Raw genomic sequence first — 23048 nt, 5'->3', positions numbered from 1 at the left:
TGCCGCTGCCGCCACCGCCACCACCACGACCACCACTTCGGGTCGGGGCATGTTTCAAAGTGTGCATATACATGGAAAGAGCATGGCAGATAGCAAAGGCGATGTGAGCAACTTGTTAGAACAATGCCCACTGGAGCTGCTTGGGCATCGCCACATTAGCTTCTTAACATCTGTAATTATCCATGACCCCTTGCAAAAGCATTGCAGAAACTGCAGCGCTTACCTTTCTACTAAAGTGAAAGTCCAGAGAGAAGCTAGATAGAATCGTAGAGAGGAGGTAGGGAGGTAAAGCTGGGAAACGCTAATACTATAGACACAACAGCAGTTGTGGGTAAACTGAAGGCACAGTACATTATATTTTTGCTATTTCTGAAAATAAACATCATGTGAATTTGTCAAGTTGACAATTGACTTAAGGTAGGCAGACGCAAAGCCACATTAAACCACCATAGGCTCTAGGCGACACTCCACACACGTCAAATCAACATGTTGCACGTCAAATCAACGCTTCTGTGCCCGTCGTGGTAGCTTTGTAGCTATGGTATTGCTTCATGTCATGGGTTTGATCCCAACCCTGGCTGCCACATTTCGACGAGAGCGAAATACAACAATGCTAGTGCACTTGGAAAGGACACCAAGGTGTCAAAATTAATTCGGAATCCGCCACTACGGTGTGCCTTATAATTGGATCGGGGTTTTGGCACAGACAGCCCCATAATTCAGTTAAAGTTTAACACTTTGCCATGATGCGATGTGCCATGTGAGGCAATGGTAATGCTCAACCCTCTCAGAGATTATGAACAATGGCATATAACAAGCAAACTTGTTTCCCTGTGTGTTCTGTGTACTACTCAAACAACAGTCATGCACATAAAGGAGCGTTAACATCAACTCACCGCTCTCATATTGGACTAAATGTAGAAAAAATTGAACATTCGCTGTCAACATCACTGCCAATTATTGTTCATCAAAGCAAACAGCGTAGAAAGCTTCGCTTATATCAATTCCCACAGTGCACGGGATGGGCATATTTTATAAACTAGTTTATCAAAGCTCTATAACCTAAATATTCATCTTTCTGGATGTCATGTGAAAGGGAATAAATCTGTGCACTGCCAACATGAACATCAGTGTCACAAAGTGCAAGATAAAAATTCGTTTTGATCATCTTTCTCTTTTATTGCAATTGGCCAGATGCTTTTATAGTGCTTTTATGCTTGCTCCTCTAACTAAAATTTTATGCCATTTCTCAGCTCCCTAGGTTGTAGAATTATCTGGCAAAATCACTTTTGTGAGAGTCTACCTGTTTTGAAAAAGTGTCAGGGCTTAGTTTGTTTTGTTGGTTTCAGCAGTTTGTGCTGTAAGCATGCAGTATTGTGCAGGGTTGATTCCCACAAGTTTTTGTATGTACATTCAAAGTATCTATTTTATTAGTGGAGAACCTACAAATTGAAAAATCAAAAGCTTAATCTCGCAATATGTTGATAAGTGATAGCATTTTTTTTCTTAATATATAATTTCTAGTGCTTTTGAAAGAACATCTCATCTTACTTCTATGCTGCACCATGACACTTGTGTACTTGGTCACATGTCGCCTGCCGTGGTGGCTCACTGGCGGCTGTGGCGTCTGCTCATCAGCAGTGCAAGTCTTGACATCCAGCCATGGTGGTTTCCTTTTGATGGGGGTACTTGGGTCTATGAAGAAGGTGGTCAAAGTTAATTTGGAGCTATGGCATCTTGTAGCCCAAGTGTCACTTTGGTTTTTCAAATCCCGTGAATGAGTCAATCATTGTTGCATAACATACAGAGCTCTCCTGCTCTTTGTGATGGCATCTATAACACACAGCAAGGGAGATGGTGTGGTTCATTCTCACAGAGCAGCAGCAGTAGTAAAATAATTGCTCTGAGTCAAAGATACTGGTAGCTGTGCCAAACAATCCATCTTGTTGAAAAGCACACACGCATCATAGTTGGAGATGTAGAACAGTCACCATGTGGGAAAGGTATGCATACTTTGATGCCTTGCCTGGTATTTTTATACAGTTACCCTATCTTAAATTTGCAGCTTTTTTGAAAGTATGTTCAACGTGGCTGAGAATATCTGGCCCAATTTTTACTCGTGGCTTAGACAAGTTCATTTTTATATTCAGAGTGATGGCTTTAACAAAGACAGACTTGACTTGAAAAGGTGCAAACCATATCATGCTACGACAGCCTTGGCAGAGTTCATGTTTAATGCATGTAATGCTTCAACATGTTCTTTGTTTGTAGAGGTGGTGATCCACAGTGTTTGCCTCTCATGGTAGGACTATGCAGCTATCTTCCAACCTGTCCAAGTTCAAGATGGGGAATGACCCTGCTTTTCTGAAGAAGTTGACGCGCCAGATTTTCTCCAAGCATTTGGACCCATACCTGTCAATTGAAACACACTACCTGAGGGACAAATGCTGCTCTGTGCTCAACAGGTACTACGAGTCCAAGAACCACCACAAGCGGCAGTTCCAGTTTGGCGGGTAAGAGCCTTAGTGTCGCGCTGAGAGGGTACATGCACTGGCTCTGCTGAGAACGAAATCACGCATTTATTTACAGCTTAATTCTTATGTTTTCTCAGACATGAAGGGGACTACAAAAGTGTCTGGATAAACGGTGAAGGAAACTTCAAGAGAAAAAAGATTTTTGCAATGCCAGGCAGAAGAAAAGGCTTTAGCTGACCTTGAAGTTCAGTGCAGTAGAGCTGCGCCTCGAAATAACAACCACAGATGTGAAAAATTATTAAATACAGTAGAACCTGGTGGACACGTTCCCGTTAAGTACGTTTTCCCGGCGCTAACGTTTGCAATCGAGAGCACAAAAAATGACCCAATAGAGTTGCGCTCAATTTTACCGGTTCATATGTTCCCGGAAAACACGATTTTTCGGCACCAACGTTCAGTACGTCACCAAACTGGGATTGCATGATATGTTTTCCGACTGCTAGATTCCATGTGAACAAGAAAATGCACGAGGTGCGTGCGATTGTGAACAGTATATGGCCACCCGTCTCACGGGAAAACGATGGTGCGCGGTACCAGCAAATCTCCACCCAAGTCGGCGCACGCCGCAGTCACAGTTATCATCGCCAAACCTGTGATAAGCATCTTCACCTATCTGTTTTACAGCGCATGGTGCGCAGTGCCGTTGGTAGCACACTGCACACGTTTAGTAGGCGATAATCCGAACGTGCCGCCGTTCGCTGCTGCAGGCAGCGCAATGTGCACGGGCATCAAGTTTCACTTCGGCAGCATCCGGCATTGCCCACCAGCCCTCGGTCTCCCGTCGCCATCTTAAAACAGCACACATTAGGAAAACAACAAAACACGTCTCGGGCTGCCGGAGCACCTCCAGCTCAACGCGCGCTGGTATTTTGTGCCATAACGATTCGTGCGACGCTTTGCATTGCGTATGATGTCAACAGTAGTTTAGTCTGCCAGATATTTTAGTTACTTCGGATCGTACGTTTCCCCAGTTAGTACATTTTTTCTCACGGCTTTTTCCCAAAACGCCCCGCAGGGGTGTCTGCATCAGCAGGTGTTTGGTGTGTTGCGACACCACGTACCCGAGCACACGAGGGTTGGACCTTCCCGCGTGTAGCCGTGCGCGGCTCAGCCATGTCTAGAGAAAGGGGGATCCTGGGGGTTGAGCCAATACCGGGTGTTCGAACCTTTAAGGCCCCCCCGGCAGAGGCAACACACCTCTTTGGCCTCTGCTTCACGTAGACGGCACCCCCGGACTGACCCACCCGGGGGAAATCGGCAGTCGCCTCTTCCTGTCTCTTTCTCCTCAAATCTTCGTCTTTCTCTCTCACTTTCTGGCCTTTCCTATCTTCTTCTCTCTTCTGTTTACTTCCTTTCTCCTTGGCGGCAAGGGTTAACCTTGTGTGGCTATCCTACCTTGGGTACACCATATTTGGTTATAGTGATGGCATACGACTGGCATCGTGCAGACTTGTACGCAAGCTCTGCCACGTCCCGTTCGTTGGGCTCCATGGTGGGTGGTCGGCGCTGTTGCTGGACAAACACATTTTCCTATGGCAGCGCAAGCATCTGTAGTCTATGATCGGCGTCTGAAAAGGTGCTGCACCGGAGTACCATTCCAATTCTCCTTTTGTAGCAACGCTCCATCTTTCCCCAAATACTATGTAGTCCACAGTGAAAGCAACACGCCTTTTAGAAAGCTCTCTCCATTCCTGGTAGCCAAATGCCTAAAGGATAAAATCGGACAGATATACCGTATTTACCCGCGTATAACCCGCCCCTGCGTATAACCCGCACCCCTAACTTTGAACTCGGCGGAAAAAAAAAAAAAAAAAACTCGCGTATAACCCGCACGTTTACCTGAAAAAAAAAAAAAATGAGCGCTAGAAAGATGCAACTCACACTCAGTGATCATTTCGTTTTCAGAACATTTATTCAAACGACCGCCACCACGTCACTGGTTATCCGATTCTTAATCGACGCCGCTCTCACTACTGCCATCCGAGGCTTCATCGCCACTCTCAAAGACGTAGTCGTCCTCGGAACCATCCAGACTATTACTGATCGCACATTTTTTAAAGCTTTTGCGCACCAAATCGGCCGGTATCGCTTTCCACGCATCCACGATCCACTGGCACAGCAATGGAATATCAGGCCTTCGCACGCGTCCCGTCGGTGTGAGGGCGTACATGCCGTCGGCCATCCACTGGGCATACAGCCGCTTCACGTGTGCCTTGAACGGCTTGTTCAGGCACACGTCGAGTGGCTGTAGCATGGACGTCATGCCGCCAGGTATTATGACGAGGTCGGTGCTGGTCTCGGCAAGGCGAGCCTTCACCGCATCAGTGCAGTGGCCTCTGAAGGAATCTAGTACGAGCATCGACCGGCGTGCCAGCAAGGCACCTGGTCTTCGCTCCCAGATTACTCGAAGCCAGTCACCGACTAGGCCACTGTTCATCCACGAATTTTCTTCCGCACGCACAACGATTCCTGGGGGCAGTGGAATGCTAGGTAGCGTCTTGCGTTTGAAAATCACATACGGGCGCAGTTTCGTGCCGTCAGCCAAAGCGCATAGCATGACTGTGCAGCGCAGCTTGGCATTTCCGCCGGTCAGCACGCTGACTGATTTGGAGCCCTTTTTTTCCATGGTCGTGTCCATCGGCATCTCAAAGTACACGGGTGTTTGATCAGCATTTCCCACCTGAGACAGCAAATAGCTGTGCTCCTTCCGAAGTGCGATCACATATCGTTGAAAGTTCAACAACTTTTCCTCGTAGGCTTCAGGAAGCCGCTGGCACATGGTTGTTCGCCGCCGCATAGAAAATCCATGTCTTCGCATGAAGCGCTGAAGCCATCCACGGCTTGCACGAAACTCACGTGGAATGTTCAATTCCCGGGCCAACTTCAGGGCTTCCATTTGCGCCATCTCAGTCGAAACAGCGTGGCCATGACTTCTCTGCTCCTCAATGAACTTCGCAAGCTGCGTCTCGAGGTGGGGGTACGCGCCAGTCTTCGGACCCCGAAACGCTCGCCTGTTCCGGTTCGTTGCTTCGAGACTCTCTTTTTTCTTCCTCCAGTCGCGAATGCACGACTCGTCGACGTCATGCTGTCTTGCAGCAGCTCTGTTGCCGATTTCTTCGGCAGCGGCTATAATCTTTAGCTTCTCTTTCGCTGTGAAACACTGCCGTCGAGTCGCACTCATGATGCCAAAACAAAGCAGGCAAACAGTGCAAACTGGGGTAAGTACACTAAACAGCGCCTAACGCGAGGCTCAACAAAGCTGGCCTTTCGTTGGCCCTTCATCGGCTTGACAAGCGTCGATGACGATGGGGATGGCGGACTACACGGGGAGGCCGCCGCACATTGCGGTGAAGCCGACCCCCCCCCCTCCCAAGGAAAAAATTCGCAGATAACCCGCACCCCCACTTTTTAAACGCGTTTTTTCACATTTTGGTGCGGGTTATACGCGAATAAATATGGTACAAAGCCTCCAAAATGTCTAGCGAGGGCCTCCTCCTAGAACTGAATAATATAGCTCAAGCAGATAAGCTGTCTGAACTTACCAGTATTGGCAAGGCGAGAGTGACTGTTTCAGTCCACAGAACACTTAATACAAGCAGGGGAGTAATATCTGAAGAAGACTTTATTGGTTTAAGCAACGAGGAACTGCTGGAAGGTTTCCAGGAACAAAATTTTACCAAAGTACAAAGAATAGTAATCTGCAGAAACGATCAAGAAATCCCCACCAAACATGTTATACTCACCTTCGGAACAAGCGTAATGCCTACCTCGCTCGATGCAGGTTATGTTAAAGTCAATGTGAGACCGTATATTCCAAACCCAAGACGATGTTTCAAGTGCCAAAGGTTTGGACATGCTTCACATGCATGCCGAGGACAAACAACTTGTGCTAAATGCAGCTCCAACGAACACCAATCTGAGAATTGCACCTTTTCCCCACATTGTGTTAACTGCAAGGGAGATCATCCAGCTTATTCGCGGTCCTGCCCTTGCTGGAAAAAAGAAAAAAGTAATTACACTAACTGTTAAAGAAAAAATCTCTTTCTTTGAAGCCAGAAAGCGACTGTCGTACCTTTCGCGACGTAGCTATGCCGATGTGACGAAAATGGGGGCATCGTCACAGAGGCTGGAGGAATCCTGCGAGCCCACGCATAGTGGTCCCGTAGTGACGTCGCCCGCCCCCGTGGTGGAAGCAGCCAGTGCTGTTCCATCATCTTCAGAGGCCTTGCAGACACCAGTCCCACAGGGCCCTAAGATTAGACGAACCCCAAGACCCAAGACACGTGTTTCGGTGCCCAATTCTCAGTCGTCCAGCGCTTCAGAGAGAGCGATGGAGATCGACATGAAAACCCCGGTGTCATTGACACCGAAGGACAAGCACTCTCTCGAGCGCGATAAGAGGGACAAAATCCCAATAACCGCGCAAAATAAGAAAACGATAACCTAAAGGTTATCGCTCATTTGTATTTGCCTTTCTATATCCATGTCACCTAACATTTCACCTCGTACTTTTTTCGTAGTGCCATTTCTTACTTTTCCATTGCAAAATGGCTTTTATTATCCATTGGGATTGTAAAGGATTCTTACACTACCTGGGTAACATTAAAGACATGTTAAGTAACTTCTCTCCTGTGGCCCTGTGTTTACAGGAAACAAACCTAGGCGATAAACACAAAAACATTTTAAAAGGTTTCGCTGTTGTATGGCGCGACCGTACTCAGGCGAACCGGCTGTCAGGTAGTGTAGCCATTGTTCTGCCAGGCGGTATAGCAGCCAGAGAAGTTCCCATTAACACTCACATAGAAGCCGTTGCTGTCACCGTTTTAGCTCACAAAAGCATCACCATTTGTTCACGGTACATTCCGCCGCATTCACATTTTACCGTAAGAGATCTAGAGTTAATTTTAAACCAGCTACCTGAACCATTTTTAATAGGCGGTGATTTTAATTCACATAACACGTTATGGGGTAGTAAAACTACTGACAACAGGGGTCGAACGCTTGAAGATTTTATCCTAACAAATGACATATGCCTTTTAAACACCGGTGCGGCAACTTACTACTCCCCAAGCACAGGAGCTATGAGTTGCTTAGATCTGGCACTGTGCTCTCCATCTCTCTTTGGCGATTTTCAATGGAGTGTTATTGACAATCCCTATGGTAGTGACCATATGCCTGCTATTATTAAAAGAACATCTGCTTTTCCTACCATACCATTAAGACCACCCCATTGGAAACTCCACCTAGCAGACTGGCCTCTCTTTACTGAAAAGGCCACCATGGATAACATACCAGATGAGCTAACAATAGACGAAATGAATGAGAAGATTACTGCCTGCATACTCGCTGCAGCAGAACAGACAATCCCGCAATCCTCTGGCTTCTTAAGAAAAAACCTGAAACCCTGGTAGACGAAGGAATGTACACAAACAAAAAAACTGCAAAACAAAACGTGGGGTATCTTTCGGCGATACCCAACCCAAGAAAATCTACTCTCTTTCAAGAAATCAAAAGCGAAAGCCAGGTACACACGCAGACAAGCCGAAAGACAGTCCTGGAAAAATTATGTCTCGTCTATAAATAGCTCAATAACATCCAAACGAATGTGGGATCAGGTTCGTAAGTTTAGAGGCGACTACGCTTCTTACACTATTCCCATACTATCACCTCCAGGCACGCAAACAAATATAGAAGAACAAGCAGACATTTTAGGGCAACATTTCCATGATATATCAAGCTCAGAGAACTACTCTGCTGCATTTCTAAAACATAAGCAATTAGCAGAAAAACTAAAGCTTCCGATCACAGGAAGTTGAGAAAGACTGTATAATGCCGCTTTAACACTTCAAGAAATCAACAGAGTCCTTACTAGTGCAAGAAAACAGCACCCGGTCCGGACAGGGTACACTACGCAATGCTAGCTCACCTATCCCCTAAAGCAGTGGAGACCTTGCTTCATTTTTTCAACAAAATCTGGGCAACGGGAAAAATACCCAAAGAGTGGAAGGAAGCCATCATAATTCCTTTCTTGAAAGCTGGAAAACCTCCCACAACAGCAGCCACTTATAGACCCATAGCACTCACAAGTTGTCTTGCAAAATCCTATGAAGCCATCATCAACATAAGATTGACATACATCCTTGAAACGGAGAACCTGCTAGATAACCATCAGTGTGGATACAAGAAAGGTTGCTCCACAATAGACCACCTAGTCTGGCTAGAAGACGAGATATGTGCGTCCTTTCTACACAAGCAATATTGTCTCACAGTTTTCTTTGATCTTGAAAAAGCGTACGACACAACATGGAGGTTTGGTATCTTAAGGAACTTAGCAGATTTAGGGATCCGAGGTAGAATGCTGAAATGTCTAGCCGATTTCATGTCGGACCGAACATTCCAGGTGTGTTTAGGAGCGGCGCTGTCATGTGTATTCATTCAGGAAAATGGTGTGCCACAAGGATGCGTACTAAGCACAACACTCTTTGTAGTAAAAATGAACTCTGAATAAAGGGAAAATGAGACATCCACCCGTTTCGTAGCAATTGCTACAAAGGAAACCCATACGGATTCCTCGAAAGAAAAGCCTCATAGTTGAAGAAAAATTCGTCCTGGTCCGGGACTCGAACCCGGGACCACCGCCTTTCCGGGGCAGCCACTCTACCATCTGAGCTAACCAGGCGGCTAGCACATGGCAGAGCGAAGTCAAATTTGTCGACAACACGAAGCAAAGGCAAGAGTTTGACGTAGTAGTTCTGCGGAAACCCGCAAGGTGGAGAGAAGCAATGAATAAAGGGAAAATGAGACATCCACCCGTCTCGTAGAACGTTTCGTAGGTTTCCGCAGAACTACTACGTCAAACTCTTGCCTTTGCTTCGTGTTGTCGACAAATCCGACTTCGCTCTGCCATGTGCTAGCCGCCTGGTTAGCTCAGATGGTAGAGCGGCTGCCCCGGAAAGGCGGTGGTCCCGGGTTCGAGTCCCGGACCAGGACGAATTTTTCTTCAACTATGAGGCTTTTCTTTCGAGGAATCCGTATGGGTTTCCTTTGTAGCAATTGCTACGAAACGGGTGGATGTCTAATTTTCCCTTTATTCATTGCTTCTCTCCACCTTGTGGGTTTCCGCAGAACTACTACGTCAAACTCTTGCCTTTGCTTCGTGTTGTCGACAAATTCGACTTCGCTCTGCCATGTGCTAGCCGCCTGGTTAGCTCAGATGGTAGAGCGGCTGCCCCGGAAAGGCGGTGGTCCCGGGTTCGAGTCCCGGACCAGGACGAATTTTTCTTCAACTATGAGGCTTTTCTTTCGAGGAATCCGTATGGGTTTCCCTTGTAGCAATTGCTACGAAACGGGTGGATGTCTCATTTTCCCTTTATTCATTGCTTCTCTCCACCTTGCGGGTTTCCGCAGAACTACTACGTCAAACTCTTGCCTTTGCTTCGTGTTGTCGACAAATTCGACTTCGCTCTGCCATGTGCTAGCCGCCTGGTTAGCTCAGATGGTAGAGCGGCTGCCCCGGAAAGGCGGTGGTCCCGGGTTCGAGTCCCGGACCAGGACGAATTTTTCTTCAACTATGAGGCTTTTCTTTCACGGAATCCGTATGGGTTTCCTTTGTAGCAATTGCTACGAAACGGGTGGATGTCTCATTTTCCCTTTATTCATTGCTTCTCTCCACCTTGCGGGTTTCCGCAGAACTACTACGTCAAAAATGAACTCTGTTAACAAAGTCATTCCCCCCTCTGTTATGCACTCCATATACGTCGATGATCTGCAAATAGCGTGCCGCGCCTCGAACTTATAACAATTAACTAGCTTATAACTAGCTCCAGATAACAATTAATAAACTAACAGAGTGGGCTGAGAAAAATGGCTTCCACTTCTCTACTCAAAAAACTGTTACAGTGCTATTCTTGCAAAAACGAGGATTGTACTTAGACCCGATTCTAAAATTGAATGATGTCGCACTGCCGGTAAAGCAAGAATATAAATTCTTGGGAGTAATCTTTGATTAAAAACTAAACTTCCTAGCGCACATTAAAACAGTAAAGATTAAGGCAAATAAAGCATTGAATATCTTAAAAGCTTTATCTCATAAGCACTGGGGTTCCGACCGAACCTGTCTTTTACATATTTGCCGGTTTCTTGTGCGTAGCCTTTTAGGCTATGGCTCCGTGGTTTACAGCTCAGCCAGGCAGTCCTACATCCAACTACTTGATCCAGTACATAACCTTGGATTGCGACTAGCAAGTGATGCCTACAGAATGTCACCCATTCAAAGTTTATATGTTGAGTGTAATGAACCCTCATTACAGCAGCGCAGAGCATTACTCACATTCTCTTACCTGCTCAGAATTCAGTCATCACCGCAACACATATGCTACAACATCGTCACACAGTGCAACTCACGCTTACACTACACAAATAAACCAAACATGATTAGGCCACTTGTCCTGCGGTATGAGCAATACTGTTGGGATTATGACATTCCCCACGAAGTCCTCCAGGTTGCCAAGAAACCACAACAGTTGGCCCCGTGGTACGATTTCACACAGTTGTGCGACTGGACATTGACACACTTGAAGAAGAAAGACACTCCACACGAACACATCATACAAGAATTCCGTGCTCTTCAGGACAAGTATCAAAATCACATGGAATTCTACACGGGTGGATCCAAAACAAAAGAACACGTGGGTGTAGGGGCCGTAACAAAAATTGGGAAAGAAGTATTCGTCTACCAAAACGTGCCTCTGTTTTCACTGCTGAAGTTTATGCTGTATGGGTTGTAGTTAAAAAGATTATCAGTGGCAAGCACAAAAACACAGTCATATACACTGATTCCCTAAGTACACTGAAGGCTCTAAATCAGAAATCTGAGTGTGAACCCCTGTTAGGAGACATACTAAACATGGTCGCGCTTAACAAATACGGGCGATCAATCAGCTTCTGCTGGATACCAAGTCATGTTGGGATACCGGGTAACGAAGCAGCCGATAGATGTGCATCAATGGCAGCATACAAAGACATAATAAACACAACACTTCCATATAAAGATAGTATCCATGCCATTAGGAAGGCCTTAACGTCAAAGTGGCAACACGAATGGCACCATTGTAGAGAAAACAAGCTATATCTCACTAAACCCATACTTGACGAGAAGAAAGGGGGTTAACCGAGGGGCCCGATTTTTATTTGTCATATGAGAAGCCAACAAACACTGACACCAAGGACAACATAGGGGAAATTAGTTGTGCTTAATAAATGGAATGAAGAAACGATAAATTAATGGAAATTAAAGTGGATGAAAAAACAACTTGCCGCAGGTGGGAACCGAACCCACAACCTTCGCATTTCGCGTGCGATGCTCTACCAATTGAGCTACCGCAGCGCTGTTTCCCCATCCACTTTCTTGGGCATTTATGTGTACTAGTAAACCCTGGGAGTGTTAGCCAGCGCCACCGCTCACAGACCTTGGCGGCGGACGTGGAACGTCCTTGTTGCCGCAGGCGTCACGAGAACGTGATCTTTTTGGGTGAAGGCTACTGGTCAATAAACCCACATATGCTACCTGAAGGCACCAATGTTGCCGTATTCGAGACCCTCGTTATGTAATAAACGAGAAGAAAGGGGGTTAACCGAGGGGCTCGATTTTTATTAGTCATATCATGAGAAGCCAACAAACACTGACACTAAGGACAGCATAGGGGAAATTAGTTGTGCTTAATAAATGGAATGAAGAAACGATAAATAATGGAAATTAAAGTGGATGAAAAAACAACTTGCGGCAGGTGGGAACCGAACCCACAACCTTCGCGTTTCGCGCCGCGGTAGCTCAATTGGTAGAGCATTGCACGCGAAATGTGAAGGTTGTGGGAGAAGGAAAAACGGCATTCGGTTTGAAATTTCAGGTCTTTCCGTGGCGCGTAGCAATTTAATACTTTGCAGACACGATAATTAATGCGCAATGTATGATCTGCGCTTGTCAGCTCAAAATGGCCAGACCTGGTGAGGGGCCCCTTCAAGAGGCTGACAACTGTATGGAATGTGTCTTGAGATTACCATTCTGATGGTTAGATTGGGACTCGCAATAATAGAAACAAGCACAATTTTATCCCTAAATAAGGAATTATAGCTTTAAATTGGCACTGATACTTGCACAATGATGACAAGGGGCAACACTTTGCAGCAAAATGTGTCGTTAAGCACCTGAAAACAGTGTCCATTTCTAAATAAATGTACAGGCTTCATTTCGTTTCAAATGCTATAACTATAAAGTCACAAAAATGTTTATTTCCTGACATTGCAAGTTATCTATATTTATCTGTGTGCTGTAAACTTTCTCATCATATTTTATTTTCCTTTCACACGACAATTTTTTTTTTTTTCTGCGGTACAGAGTCCATACTTGTATTCGTGTTTCGAATAATAATAGCATGCTCGATGCGCTCGCTTTGATAGCCAAAAGGGGCGTCTCAATAGGCACAATCAGCAGCGAACTTCGGAAGTTATTGTAGCTTATTCCGTAAATGTTACATGCCTAAAACCTTCTTTGATTTGTCCGTGATAGAAGTGTTTTCCTGATCGCGATGGCTAACTCAATATAGAACGATTTCCAAACGGTTCAGGTCTCGTAGTTCCGGAATAGCCCGTGCACAGGTGACACGGCATAGTATTGCTCAATGCTTCCAACATTGTGGTTTCGGAGTCACCCGTACACATGCGGCCATGAACGCGGCTAGATATATGATACATTTTCGGTGAACTTGAACAATACTTAAATGTAATGTGGAAAAAAAATAAGAAAATGAGCAGAAATAAACACTTTCAGCGCTTACTGGGAATTCACTAGTAGCGTGTTCAAGACGGTACACCAAACAACTCGCGGTCTCAGCTGCCTGTCTCACACATCGGAAAAGTTATTCCTAATGAGGTGGAGCTGATACTGAATTGCCGCCTAAGGCTGAGGCACCAAATGAAAGAAGGATGCCTAGGCAGAGACCTTCGCTCAAAGGGCAAATTCTCAGAGTGGGGAGACGGGCCGCTGGATGAACTGTTGCTGGTTAGATACTTCAGATAGTAGGGTTTCTATCGTGGCAAGGAAAGGGGAATGCATGAAAATTGGTTGTCAGTAGACACTAAAAGCAAATATTAAGTCAACATGGACTGTTAAAATACCATTCCAGAAACCTTCCAGTGCTAGTTCTGGGCCAAGAAAAGATTTTGTTTAAGAGAAAATCATCTTTGAAGAGTGCTGATACCTTCAGCACAATTGAAATCACCCGTTGCGTACGCTATCTCTGCCCTTTACAGCCGTCTATGAGTAAAATGGCGCCTGACAGACGGCACAACCATTTTTTTTTTTTTGGCAAAATGCAAATGCATGGCCATGGAGAAATGGAGCCAGGACAGAGTGTTGGATTCCTGCCACATCACATAGACGGAGAAATCTCTGCTACTTGCATTTTGTGGGAGTTTCGGGAGCCAGAAAAACCAGTGCAGCACCACATAATGAAACTACTGAAACGCGAAGGTGCAGGTGGGGCAGAATTGAGCAGAAACAAAGCCTTTCGACCGCCCACGTCGTTGTCAAGGGTAACCTCAATGAGTTCTTTTTTCTAAGCATCAAATAGAACTGGACAAGTAGCATTTTCTTCCGTCTTATAATGCAATGCAATTAGCTTTTTACTATGAGAAGTTGAGTACTAGCGACAGAAATAAAATGAGTGCCTTTGTTATCGGGCTAGTATTTGAATGTCCCTGGTGAGTCTCAAATAATGTGCTGCATTTACCTCAATTTCTCGATTACCAAAACGTTGTTCACTATAACATTGACGCCTTAGGTGTCCTCGAGCATTGATCTATCACTTTACTTTGACTTAATGTTTGCCTTTCATCATCATCATCAGCAGCAGCAGCAGCCTATGTTATGCCCACTGCAAAGATGAAGGCCCCTCCCTGTGATCTCCAATTACCCCTGTCGGGCACCAACTGATTCCAACTAGCACGTGCAAATTTATCAATTTCATCACCCCACCTAGTCTTCTGCCATCCTCGACTGTGCTTTCCCTTCTCTTGTTTGCCTTTGGTGTCCCTTTAAGGCTCACTGTTTGGAACACACCAGGAGAAGTCACTGGTTCTGCTACTTCTCACTGGTTAACTCATTTGCATTTTGCCAATCTATAAAAACACTGTTGTGTCTAATTCTAAATTAGTATTTCATGTGTACACATATGGGTGTGTAGCACCTTGTAGCATGCTCATGCATGTATACCATGCATGCAAGACTTAGCACACCTTTACAGCCTGTGCCATTGAGTAGGAGGGACAGGAGCGCCAACACTACTATCTTGCAGTACATTTAGTGCGGCCAACTTAATTCTCAGCGCTAGAATGTGCCTAGTGTTCCATCATGCCCTCTGCCTCCGCTCGCCTTCTCTCTTCTTCGTGGCGTTCCAAGGCACTCTTCTTTTTTTTTCTCCCTTGCTGTTAGTGCCAAATGTGTGCCATGCAGTGGCCAAGAAAAGACTTGGGCAGTCTATTTCCAAAAGTGAAAAAGTCTTGTGTCACCAGATTTACTCACTGCAGCTCTACTAGCAGAGATACAGGCCATAATTTATATTGCACTGTCTGAGCAAAGCAGGAGTGGCATATTTGGCTTGGGATGGTGACAGCGAAGAGTAAACTAATCTATGTAGGAAGCAAAATGAAATGCTTTGTGTGTGGGTGCTAATCTGGCTACTACATTTGCGACCATCAGTTGCCTGTGTTATTGTTATTACCTAACATTATTATTTCTTATGTTTGCCTTGTCTGTAGAATTCATGACCTCCGTCGTGACCTTCAAGCGAAGCTTGGTGCCCGCTCCAACATCAACATTGCACCAACAGTGGAAAACTTTGGTGGCGAGACATTTCTCTCTGAAGAAGTGGCCATTAATCTCTTGCAGGAGAGCAAGCTTGCCTTTCATCGCTGCCAGCTGGTGTGCTTGTTTTTCTTCTCCCAGTGATTTTGTATCTTTATGCACCAGGTGAAATGCCTAACAATTCTGTCCCCCTAGAGATTCCTTGAAATTTGAGGAGTATTTGTTCAAAGTGAGCCAAATCCCAAATCAAAACTAAGTAAGAATTGTTTCTACTTGACACTGCACCTTCACACTCTAGTTTGGACACTCAGATATTAAAATGAGCCAATTTAAGCTGCAATACTTATTACAAAAAAAAAAAAACTCATTTTCAATGAAAAATGTTCTTTCTTTCTCTCTCTCTCTCTCGTCTGGGCCAGTCAATATATGAGATAGTTACATATCCAGTTGCAGCACTCCTACTGCACCACATGTCCATACCGGTACGGGGCCTGCTATGAGAGCAGCCGAGGATTTCTCACATCAGTACTTTGTCTAGTTTTGTTTGTTTTTGCTGGCGAAACGACTCTTGGCTATGGGTTTTAACGGCTATGAAGAAGTTTTTAACCGGATGGGCACCCAGACAGGGTCCTTCACACGTACACTCATCCAAAAAATATTGCAGAGTACACAAGCATGAGGCTGTGCTTCGAAGTAAGCTTGCACAGTTGCATTGTTGGCTTGAAGTGTGGCTTCATATCACCTGCTGCATTGTTTGAGCTTGTCGATGGAGTTGGTTAGACAGTGTACTGGGCTCGATGTGGTGAAACTGCCACCTTTGTGCATCCAGCACACAAACGCAAAGCTGGCTTACCGCAGAAGCAATATGCTATCTAAAGCAAACCTTGCTTCACCTCTTTGTAATGACGTAACATAGCAGACAATGTGAAGTCATACATCTAGCCATCACTGTGCAAGCACAGGTTTTCTTCAATGTGTGGCGGTGCTGCCGCTCCATAATGTATGGCTACGCGCTCGCATGTCCTGCCATATTCTGTGGGTGAGTGTACGTCTGCCAAGAACTATAAAACCTGTATCTCTGCTGAAGTGTAATCACACAGAAAATATTGTATCAGAGGAGTCAGTAAAAAGCTTCAAAGCAAAGTTTAATGGACTGAATAGTTTAGCAGAGCGTCAGACTTCATTTTAACGGTTTGTGACGCATGTGAAATGAAGCACTGGTGGCCCAGCAAAAACCAAATGTCTCTTCGAAGCTTAGCAGTGTGCTACAAGATATGCATAGAGAACAAGAGGTCTAAAGAACTAGAGGTGACTGTTGTGGTGACATGTTTTGTGCTGTGCTTGCAGTTAGCCATAGTGCTGTTGTACAACTTCTCAAGCACAGACACGACAAAGGCAAAATGAAAGCAAAACTTCTAGAGACCTGAAAGTTTCTCAAATAAAGAAAGATTTGCATTCAAAGTGGGAAAATTCATTGTGGCTCGGCTATTAGAGCCAAATCTAAAATTTGGTGTCGAATTGTACTTGAATTGTGTTAGGTAGATTTGTTGTGTAAGTCCTAGTTTCTTACTTCGTTGCTGCCAATGAGTCCAGAAAAGATTATTTGCTATTGACAACCAGCAGCTTCACTGTGAAACAGTCGCATATTTCTCCACTTCTTATGGATTTGGCCACAATGAAAAAAACGCTCCTCACTTTTTTCACTTCCTTGGCTGAACCTTTTTGTGCACCTTCGTGGGGCCATGCATAAACAACTTACTTGTAATTATTTGTGTCATAGAGGGAACACTTCTGCTGCTGAGCTAAAGGGCACGGGCTCAATCTCTGTCACAGTGGCTGCATTTTGATGGGTTCTAAATGCAAAAATGCTTGTGTGCATGAATTGAAGTACACATTGAAGAACTTCAGATTGGCAGAATTAATCCAGAGTCCTCCACTATACCTTTTAATAATTTTGTGGTTTTGGTATGCAGAACCCCAGAATTTAATTTTATAATGAAGATAATGCCCATTTCACTAGGTTTGGCAGGCATATACTAGCACATATTAATATACCTTTGGGCTTCAAATTGATCGTAAGAGGATTTATCCCCCTATTTCTTAATGATCCTCCACTTGACACTCCATCTCTACTCCATAAAGTGGAAGACATTGTCAACCCTTGGCTGCGACTGCATGTTAGCAGTGCTCCTTGGTAATTTCTGAGCTCAAATTTTTTAAGCAGATGCTCTCAACATGTGTTAGGAGCATTATTAAGCACAGTGCTATTTGAAAAGGGGTAACATTTTTCGCAAAGTGATTGGAGCTGAGGCCTGTTTCTGTATATAGGGTTTGTGCATGTTGTCTGTGCAGGCCAAAAAATAACCAGAGACAGTAATACCCAAATGGTCCTTGCTGTCATGCAGTATCAAGCATTGCTTTGCAATTGGGTAGGACAGTGCACTGGAAGTTTCACCTGGCTGTATGAACATAATGAGCTTCATTGTAAGTCACTCCTAGATATAGCGAACTCAAAGGAGATTGTGAAATAATTCAATATATCAATATGAACTATAATATGTGCATATGTGAAGCTTATCTCAAACCTCCACACGTCTTTTGGCATTTTTCAGAGATCAGGAAAAACAGGAATCTGCCAGTTCACCTCACCAAGGCTGTGTCGAACACACAAAAGTTCATGTATTTTGCACACAAATGTCGCAAGTCGCTCCCACTGCAGACTAAAATGCTAACGGTTCGCCTGAATGCTATAACGCGGTGCACCTCATATGCCAAAGTGTTTGTTGCACATTTTTATTTAGGATGAGCTAGAAATGGACACAGCACAGCAACAAACAAGCCTGTAAAAAGGAAATGCACTATGCTGACATTAGTGCACTTGTATGAACATGCGTGGCTGTGTGTCCATTACAATATGTCATTTAAACGGCCGATGGTCATACTCATTCGTAAGCAACAAGTGAACAAGGCAGACTGTTGTTTCAGGTTTCTGTTCCAGAACCGACTGGAGGCAGCCATCTTCGCTTCTCATCTGCCCTAAGTCCACCTGTCTCTTATTGCGTGCCACTCGGTGCTCCGACACCATGCATTCCCTTCGTTCTCAGCCCTTCCCCTCCTGCCTGACTGCTGAAAGTGCACAGACACTGATAAATTCGAAATGCTATCAGCTTGCAGAACATCTGAGTCCAAGCACAAATGTAACGCATTCGGCACAGACTGTAGGCCTGCAAATTGCCGGGATAGTTACCCATTACTTCAGTGGTCTTTCAGTGAAGTGTGGATGTGGCGTGTGGTGGTTTTGTTAAATCTAAACTGTAATGTAAATGTTGGAGTTAAATTCAATTTGGGTGTACATTGAAACGTAAACTGCTGTTTGTGGAAAGCCCTCGTTCACAAGAACACAAGCCTGGTGGTGCAGACATCTCTAACCGGCATACCATGTCCGGAACCACTCAATGAAAAGGTTTAATGTTATCATGCTCTCTTGTGGAACGCACACATTGGACCGGGAGGCTTCTCACATTTTTGAAGCAGCGGGCAAGCTGATTTTGTTGATAATGAACGGCTGCAGTTTATGCAAACCTTATTTGCAGCAAGCAAAACTGAGACACACACTGTTCATTTTCCATCCTTGGCATTACTGCCCTTCAGATTCAGTGTCTTGTTTAACAGCATCTGCTAAAACAGTGCTGTTTCAGATTCACTGGCTTTAAGTTTTTGGCAGTGTAAGAGGGGAAGCGCACTTGTTAGTAGCACACTTGTTAGAAGTGCACTTGTTAGAAGCAGCACACTTGCTAGGACAAGTGCACTTGTGCAAGAAAGAAGTGCAAGAAAAGCCTATGTGCCCTTCCTCTCAAAAGAGTCCCGCTTCAGGCCAGAAAGTCAAGGTCACACGCATAAGTGTCTCTATGTAAGACACATTACCTGTAATGCCTGTGATGTCACTGGTTATGGCATGCGACTTTGCTAATTCATCTGATGTGGAACATGCCATTCCACCACTGAAAGTTCATTGCACAGCAAAAAAAAGGAACAGAAGAAAACATGGTCCCACAGCTCTGGCATGAGAGAATGCGGGTGAGGAATCCCGCTTGTGGACGGTAGTCAAGGCAAAGGAAAATGGTGTTGCTGTTGGCAGTGAAGCCCACCTACTGGAAAAATGCAATTACCTGCAGAACTGTGGCATGACGAATTTCGGCTGTCGGAGCTCGCAAAATGGTAACTGGTAGGCTACACCGAGCACAAAGCTGTGCCAGGTCTGCTTGCATTACCCAGCAGCAGACAGCCAGCATGCTGTGGCTCCATGCTCATGGAGCCAGAGCACGCTGGAGGTCCATTACTGGGTGTTGTGAGCAGAACGTCACTTCAAGGTGCGCGGCCATGCGCTCGCTGCAGTCCCCCATTTTCAGTATCGTGCACTCTGATACCCGAAATTCATTGTGCCACAGTTTTGCGGGTAATCATATTTTTCCAGATCAAGAAGTTGATATAGCTTGTATGGAGAGTTCGCTTCAATTTCCCAATTACGATGAGCCCGCTGCAACTAAAGGTTGAAAAGATGATTTTTTTTAATTAGTGAGTAATCACCACATAACACCCTGTGGTCCACACTGCTGATGGCATGTCTCTGAAGAAACTGTCCTTCTATTTCAAAATGGCTATTTTTAAATATTACTCAGTCTTCGTAGAAACACCCTGTATTTGAAAGCACTGTGGTCAAGGCTGTGCACTTTGATGCAGGAAAGTGAGTTTGAAGATCGCACTCGTAGGCAAGTGTGTTCTACAACATGTGGCTCTAAACACCTTTATGTGAAAGCCTGTGAATGACACAATGGGGAGATGCTTTCTCTCAAAGTGACACTAAATTTTTCCCGTTTGACAAGGGCGTTACATTGTAGTACAGGAGCGCATTCACTTGATCAAGAAGTTTTGCAGCTCTGCAGGCACTAACTAATCTAAAATTGGTGGCTGAAATTATGAGTTCTTCTCACCGGCGGAAACCAATATGTTGACATCATGTAGCGTGTGACATAACGTTATGTCTAACTTGCATCCCTCCCTCATTTTGGGTGTCGGGTCGCTCTGCTCCCGTTGGCAAGAACCCTCTGGGCCAGGCCTGCTGCAGAAGCATAGGAAAAAAGAACATGTACTGCAGAAGTCAATATACAGGTTTACAGCAGAGGTGCATCTCCATCGCTAGACAACACGTGGCTGGGCAGAGCATACTGTTGGATACGGACCCTTTCCCTGGCATCACTCAAGTTCCCAGACCACATCCAATCGCTGTCGCATTCCAATTATGGTGCACCGGGGCACGTCTACCACGTTACCGGACCCGTCGGATAGGTTGACTACCCCCACCTCATGCACCGCACGTCAAGCTATTGTCTCCCCCCCCCTCCTGCTTGACCCTTCCCAAAAGCGCAATAAGAGGCTGGCACGGTTCCAGGTAGTTGATCTTGGTCCTGAGCAAAGCTGTTTTTGCGGCTCTGGAAGGTTGTTCTAGAACAACCCATCTCCTCCAGCTGACCGCTTCCAGGCGAGGAGGTGACACCGGAGGAAAGTCAACTCTCGGACAATGGATCCCTTGGAGCGTCCCTATTGGCCGAATGTGATGGCACTTGCACGGGCGCCTACTATTGGAGGAAAATGATGACAGCTGAGCTGGCTCGACGATTGGCCAAAAATGACGTCACCCCGAGAGACCGAAGGGGAGAGACAGGGAAAAGAGGTTTTTCGTTCTTGCCATGGGCTGCAGCGTCTGATTTGCTGCTGGCTGTCGATGACTTTGACTGTTCATTACTTTGTGTTATTACATTAAATAATGTAAATAAACCTTCAGTTCTCAAAATCCTCCTCAACATAGGGCAGCTCCCGCACTCAACGGCAAGTTCTAATAATACGCAGAGTGGACCCATCTGGAATGTACAACAATCATTTATCTTCTGAAACAGAATGTAAACATTTATCGCCAGAGACAAAATTATAGTGGTTGAACGGTCTTTTGAAACTCTTTCTACAGCGCGTGTATACCACGTCCTTCTGTGTCTTCATCCTTTTGTGTGCTATAAGCCTCATCATGCCATACCAACATGCCCAAAATGCTGTGTTACTGCTCTTGTCTCTGTTCTTTTTTTTTTTTCTTTTTTTATCAGTGAAAAATAACGCTTTGAAACCACATTTTCATGTTCTGCACAGTTTATGTGGAACTGTCAACTTTTTGTTGATAAGAGTGAGTAATTCAGTTCTATGCACATCTCTGCAGTTGTCCAAGCCCACAGAGCTGCCAAAAAGTGTGGCACAGATCTTTGACATCCTGCTAAATGGCCTTTGCATTGAGCACATTCACTATGCCCTGGACATTGGCCTGCGAGGTGAGTCTTTTCAACTTGCCCAAGGGGGCTGCTAAAGTACCTTGTCATATCTGCAGGCATACCCTCCAGCTTCTATTGGGGTAGACGAAGACCACGGAGCAAGCGCTGATTCACAATTAATTTTTATTCATACAAAGCAATGCAATATATGTACATGCGCAAAATCAAATCAAGATGCATAAAAAAATGCATGTGTCTCTATTAGTACTCTTCCTAAAACAGGCTATCAATGTATGGCAGTTCCTTCTTTGATAGGTGATAGTGTAATCGAAGGCTGGCTAATGCAGTGAGCACCTTTGTGTTCACTGAGAGCAGCTCCAAATGCGGCCACGGTGGCCGCATTTCCATAGGGGCAAAATGCGAAAGCACCAGTGTGCTTAGATTTAGGTGCACATTGAAGAACCCCAGGTAATCGAAATTTCTGGAGTCCTCCACTACGGCGTGCCTCATAATCACAAAGTGGTTTTGGCACGTAAAACACCATAATTTAATTTAATGTTTAAGCAGAATACAACTTTTGGTGAACAAAGGTCAGTGCTTGCAAACATGGCAATGTGTGGACACATGCACGTAATCATTTTTGTTAAAGGGATGCTGTAGAGAAAAACGATTTAACCTGTATTAGTAAATTGCCCATCTACAATACCAAAAACACCACTCCTACCACAAGAAGGCCCCTGGCAAGCCAGAAAAGGCACAAAAAGGAAGGACAACAGGCAGCACAATCGCCTTGAATTTCACACACCAGCTTGCTGTGACTTCATGGATTTTGATGGCACCTTCTCTGGCCTAGTTCATTCTTTATCTGCAAAAATAGACTAAATTGTGCTCTAGAAGAGCCCAGGACTGAACATACGCAAGTTTCTGGAAGCTTTACTGGGCCAACACCGTCAAAATACGAAAAAGAAACTGATTTGAAACAATGTTTATAGATATACTTCAGTTTAGGAACTCTGCCGCAGGAGTTGCGTGCGACTTACTGCTAGGGAGTGTGAGGGCGCTGCGGTCGACGCTTGCGCGGTACTGCCGGTGCGTGTGAGCATCCTTGGAGTGTCTTTGCGTTGGCAGTGGCCACATTTTCTTGGTCGCACCATAGTTTTCCTCTCCTTTTGTATTTGTGAACTGTGTTTGCACTTCGTGACTTCTTTTAGGGGTCAATATTTCCTTCAGTGAGTGACTGCTGATATATTTGTATGTTACAACGAACAGGCAACGAAGTCTTTTGCTTTGACGGCTCACTGCTATGGTCAGCAGCTCTCCGACACGAAGTGCTTCTTTCCT

General features: G+C 45.1%; 1 protein-coding gene across 1 annotated transcript in view; it reads left to right on the top strand.

Moving 5' to 3' along the window:
* The window catches only part of Sec10 (Exocyst complex component Sec10), a 243095-nt gene that overhangs the window by 69784 nt on the left and 150263 nt on the right, over positions 1-23048 (top strand). Inside the window, exons 9-11 of the mRNA XM_075673687.1 lie at positions 2307-2513; positions 15348-15510; positions 21659-21767. Coding sequence (XP_075529802.1) covers positions 2307-2513; positions 15348-15510; positions 21659-21767 — 479 coding nt within the window. The remainder of the gene's footprint in view (positions 1-2306; positions 2514-15347; positions 15511-21658; positions 21768-23048) is intronic.

The sequence above is a fragment of the Dermacentor variabilis genome, chromosome 11 (assembly GCF_050947875.1).
Source record: "Dermacentor variabilis isolate Ectoservices chromosome 11, ASM5094787v1, whole genome shotgun sequence".
NCBI classification, from domain to species: Eukaryota; Metazoa; Arthropoda; class Arachnida; order Ixodida; family Ixodidae; genus Dermacentor; species Dermacentor variabilis.
The sequence above is the reverse complement of the archived record's forward strand: the minus strand, read 5'-3'. Positions and strand labels throughout refer to the sequence as shown.